This window comes from Papilio machaon, chromosome W (genome assembly GCF_912999745.1).
Source record: "Papilio machaon chromosome W, ilPapMach1.1, whole genome shotgun sequence".
NCBI classification, from domain to species: domain Eukaryota; kingdom Metazoa; phylum Arthropoda; class Insecta; order Lepidoptera; family Papilionidae; genus Papilio; species Papilio machaon.
In genome coordinates this window covers 2,290,903-2,296,648 of record NC_060015.1, presented here as the reverse complement: position 1 = coordinate 2,296,648, position 5,746 = coordinate 2,290,903, and the positions used below count along the sequence as shown (strand labels likewise).

Below are 5,746 nucleotides of genomic sequence, written 5' to 3'. Positions count from 1 at the left end.
GTACAACAACACGGCAAGATCGATACATACAACTGACTGTAAACTCCAGCCGATGTTAACCGCCCGAGAGATAGGTTTGAGGCTACAAAATTCAAGTAGTGTTGTTGTTAGCTGCCAAATTGTGTGAAATCGATTGCATGAGTATGGCCTACGAGCACGACGGCCAATTAGGTGCCCACCGATACGTCACGGGAATCGCGCTCGTCGAAATGAATGGTTTAGGCAACACATTATATGGACCCGGAAACAATGGGATAAAATTTTATTTTGCGATGAGTCTCGATTTGGGTTCTAGCCTGATACTAGAAGGGTAAGAGTGTACCGTTGTCCTGGAAATACTGAAAGACTGAGGTGGCTTCAGGAAGTGCATCCATAGAACGACTTAACAGTTATGGTATGGGCGGGTAATATGAAGAACATACGAACAGAGCTCGTTTTTGTAAATGGTAACATGAACGCTGTAAATTACGTTGAGGATGTTCTAAGACCTTATGTCCATCCATTCGCACAAGCGCTTGGCTTCGATTTCACCTTGATGCATGACAATGCGCGTTCGCATACAGCTTTGCACACACGGGAGTACTTGGCATGGGAAAACTTCCTGGTATTGCCTTGGCCTGTACAATCGCCAGACCTCAACCCCATCGAGCATGCGCGGGACATGCTCCAGAGACGTGTTTTAAATGACTTGGATGGAGTGACAACAACCCAACAACTGATGGACTTACTAAAATTTCATTGGGAGCAATTACCGTAGGATCACATTAACAGTCTCATCGATTCTATGAATAATCGGTGCCAGCAAGTTCTCCGTAACAGAGGAGACCACACTTTGTCTTAATTTATGCAATTTTTGTACAACCATTTAATTTTACTTTAAGTTTAGTTGATTAGGCACCTTACTTTGTACTACGTAAAAACATTCCTTACTCGTAATTATTGGTTATTAAGATTATTAAAAAGTAAATAAAAAAAGGATTTGTTGTTTAATATTAAAAAAGCATTAATGAATAATAAAAGTACGAAAATACTAAGGATTTAATGCGAAAACACATTGTAAAATTGAAATTTATATGTGTTGCTTAGACTTTTTTGATGTGTATATTTATGTTGTCGGAAGCGCAATAAAATGGAGAGTAAATCATCTTGAACAACAGGGCCAACCATTTGTAAGCTATTAAATGTTTTCCCGCCTTTAGAAGTGGGGTTTGACCCGTTGAACACTACACGTAATTTAGTAGTGGTACTAGCTTCGCGAGTAACACCGTGATGAACTAAATAATAGGAATAGCCTTGAACTTGATGTTGTTTTGGTACTTTTGAAATATCACTCATATGTCCTAAGCGTTCATATTCCGTCATGAAGTCTAAATACCTATCCTTTAATACCGAATCGCGAAGAAATCTTCGTTCCAATGATAATAAACGGCTTTTTGCTATTTGATACGAATCCCCTAGAACTTCAGGAGACTCCTTTAATGGTATCGTAACTATAAAGCGACCGTCAACTTCGCGCCGAGTGTTTTCAGCGAAGTGTTTTTCGCAAGCCTGCTCTTCTAATGATAATGTATACTTCGAGGGTACTGATTCCAAATCCCAAAATCGTGTTAGTGAGAGGTCGTTAATTTCAGAAAAAAGACATGCTGATTGATCAAATTTTTTGTTGTCTATTGTTTTATGTTTTGTAATGGTGCCTGAAACCAACCAACCGAATTGGGTTTCTTGTAACTTAGGACATTGTTTTCCTAAATTTATGAAATTGGAACACATGACGTCCCAGAAAACGTCTGCACCGACTAAAATATCTATAGGAGACGATATGTAAAACGATGGATCGGCTAACTGAATGTTAGGTGGCAGTTTAATAGATTTTATATCTACGTTACTAGAAGGCAACGAGTTGGTGATTTGGGGTAAAACGTAGCAATTTAAGTTGACTTTATAATCTCCTGAGCGTGACTCGATGGATAACTTACAAGACTCTGCACTGAAAGATACTTGATTATTAATACCTGTCACAGATGAGCTTACGTGACGCCGCGGTAACCCGAGCTTGTCACATAGGTGGCGCGTGACAAAGTGCGCAGTGGACACGTTGTCAAGCAAGAGTCGCGCGGGGTGTAGGTTCCCGTCACCCGCGACAACGTTCACCAAAGCTGTGGAAAGCAATATGTAGGGCTTGTTAACATCGGTATTTATGTTGGACGATAAGGCTACCGTGTTAAAAACTTCAATATCTTTATGTAAGAGAGTGTTATGCATTTTTGTACAGTATTTACAATGACTTAATTTACAAAAATTTTCTCGATGTCCTGGTCTTAGACAATTTTTGCAGATATTAAAGTTTTCTACCTTTTCAATTCGTGAATCTACGTCTAATTTTTTAAATTCTTCACAAATAAATAAAAAATGCTTTTGTTTGCACAATGGACAAGTTGTTCTCTTATTTTCAGTGTAATTTGTTTTAATTAAATTCGAGTCTTTTGAAATATCTGAATGTTGTGTATGTTGAAAATGTTGTGTTGTTATTTGTTGTTGATTTTGTTGTAAATTTTGTGTTGTTAAATGTCTTTGAAATTCTTGTTGTTGTAAAGTTTCTAGTAAATCTGCTCGATTAGTCAAAAAATCTAAAAATTGTTTTAATGAAGGTGAAGTTGTTATTGCATTTCGCTGTTGTTCCCATTCGCGAAATGTGGTACTGTCTACTTTACGAAGCATTAAATGGATTACGATAGTATACCAATGATCGGTGGGCTGGCCGAGTGAATTCAATGCGCATAGACTTGTGTTTATGTTATCTACTAAAGATCTTAAGGCGTGACAGGATTCCTTTTGAATAATCTCTGTATTTAATAGATCATTCATATGTTGATTCACTAAAAGACGTTCGTTGTCGTACCTGTTTGATAATAATTGCCACGCAATAGCGTAATTTTTTGCCATAAATTCTAAATTTTGAATAATAAGCAATGCACTGCCTTTAAGGGCAGATTTCAAATTGTGGAATTTGTTAATGTCGCCTAATTGATTTGAAGAATGTATGATTGAAATGTATGTGTCTCTAAAATTAAGCCATTCTTTAAACTTCCCTGAAAATTCCGGAATTACAATTTTAGGAAGACGAACGAAGTCGCGACCTGTCACTTCTCTGTCTACGCCGCCATCGCTCGACTCGGACACTGACATCGCGCGCTGCCGGTCTCGCTGATACTTGTTCAATATTGTGCGCGCCGTCGATACTAATGCGAAATATTTGCTTTCAAATTCTTCTCGTTCTGACATTAATTGATTGGGATCATCAGACAACATTTCCAACTCCGTCTGAAATTTATCAAAATCATTATGTAGACAATCAATTTTATTTAAACGCGAGTCGAGTTCGTTAAATTGAGTTTCATTTACATTTACTATGCTTTCCAAAGTGTTTAAGAAATTATGAAAAATTGTTAATTTGCCTTTAATTGATCCTCTAAGCTTAATTAAATCTTTGCTTCGTGCATCACTCATTTTAATGAAGGAAAAGGAAATATGTTATGTAAAAAATAAGTTGTGCTCGGTATACTGAAATAGTTGAAGGGTCCAAAGGTCGCCTTGCACTGGCAATGAATGCGCGCGCGCCGATTATGCGACAAATAGGTGTAATTGAGAAAAAAAAAATATAACAACGAGTATTTGTCTTGTATTAAGGGCCAAAGGACGGATATTTGAGGTAAAGAATATGGAACAGACTCACAAATAACGTCCCGATGTCCTCCGCTTTGGCCGTCTTCACGAAATCTTTCACTGAATTTCCTTTTTTCTTTTTTCTTTTGCCGGTTGAAGGACCATATGTTAAGAGTGGACTGTATTTGATTTGAATAAAAGGCCTTAAGTTGATTAAAGGCTTATAATATTAAAATGATTACACAAGTAGATGATGGCGGTAGATAGACGCGAACAGTTAAGAGGAGCGAATGTTTAATGAATGGTCGGCGGTGAGGCGCGCGGGCGGCGAGGTCTGAAAGGGCCCCCGCCCGGTTCCCCCGCCGGCGGTGCAGTAATACTGAACATCTACGTATCTGAATAATGAGTAATAACTACTAGTTTTGAATAAATGTATAAAATAAATGTAATAAATGCCTGATAATTTATAAGAGATACGTGTTGTGATATTATAATTTATTATAGCGTTGCTTATAGCCAAACTAACTATTGACCAAAAATTTTGTTTATATCTCCTTCGGTGCGAATGCGTTCTACAACCTTACCATCATCCTTCCTTGTAAATACCTGTCCACCTTTTGTCCACACGTACCTCCATTGTGCACGGGAAGCAGCCTCGCGGGTCTTACCGAACAGTTGCCGGTTGTTGCGCGTGAGGTGTTCGTTGACGTAAACTTTCCTGACCGTTCCAGCGAGGTTCATGTCAGCAGTGGAGAGGCCGCGGCGGACACGTGCGGCGCGCAGCATGGCGTCGCGCTGCGCGCGGCGTGCCAGCCGTACGACCAGCGGTCGCGGCTGCTGCGACGCGCCCTCGCCCTCGCCACGGTTGCGCCGCACGGCTCCCCGCCGTTCCGCGTGCACGATGTCGCGCTCCTCCAGTGTTAGCCCAAGCTTTACAGCGACAACGCTGGCGAGATGAAGGGCGTTCTCGCTCCTCTCCTCTGGCAGTCCAGCTATTTCGATATCGTTTAACAGCAACTCTTGGTCACGTTCATTCAATTGCAACCTCAGGTCGGCTACCGTACTCTCGAGGTGATCATTGGCGAATGTTTTTGTCTCGAGTTTTTTTTCAACCTCGTGAACCTTTTCCTCGATTGAACTTATTCGACTGCAGCACGCTTGTAGATCCGCCTTGAACTGTTTTATCTCATTTCTTGTATCTTTCAGGTCGGTTCTAAGACCCTTCACCTCTTGGATGAGTTCGAAAAGCATACGGGTATGATCAGCCTTGCCCTTTCCGGGGACTATTACCTCTTCACCGGGGCTGGAGCTTTCCGCCGAGATATCATCCGTGGGTTTAGCCTTACAGCTCGGGCAAGCGAACCCTAGGGTAGTAGACCCGGCGGGTACACCGCTGCAGCCGCGGTGATACACATTTGTACACTTGGCACATCGTATACAATCAGCGTTAGCCGTATATTTGCCACACGCACGGCACTTCGGCATTGCAGACAAGAGATGGCGCTACTTTATATTTTGTATATAATAATAAAATGTTTTATTTCGTTAGAAATTTAGGCGGACACTTTTATTCTTTGACCACTAATAACTATTTTACAAAAATATTACGTAGCCACTACGGTTTAACTGCACTTCCACGGTTTAACTGCACTTGATGCACTATGACTCACTATGACTTTTTTATGATTAACTGCACTATGACTCCTTAAGTTTCGAATTTTTATTTAATTTTAATTCTAAATTTAAGAAACGTTTTTTAGCCATAAAATATGAATCACCAAGACTACTTTCGGGTTCCTTTAAGGGCATACGGACACAAAACCGACCGTCGGATAAGCGGGTCGTGTTTTCTATAAAATCAATTTCACAAAACTGTTCCTCTAAAGAGTATGTTTTTGTCTCTGTAGGTAGTTCTTCAATCTCCCAAAACTTCTTCAGGGAATTATCCATATACGAAAACTGATTGAAATAACAATAGACCTCAGAGTTGGATTGACTCATACCGAGTGGGCCAGCTATCAACCACCCTAATTGTGATTCTTGTAAAGTAGGTTTATTATACCCTAACTTAATTTGATTTGTA

General features: G+C 40.1%; 1 protein-coding gene across 1 annotated transcript; it reads right to left on the bottom strand.

Moving 5' to 3' along the window:
• Nucleotides 1-4,188: 4,188 nt before the first annotated feature.
• On the bottom strand, nt 4,189-5,148 carry LOC123722874. Its single transcript, XM_045685442.1, has one exon. It carries the CDS (start codon nt 5,146-5,148, stop codon nt 4,189-4,191), a length of 960 nt encoding a protein of 319 aa, XP_045541398.1.
• Nucleotides 5,149-5,746: the final 598 nt, after the last annotated feature.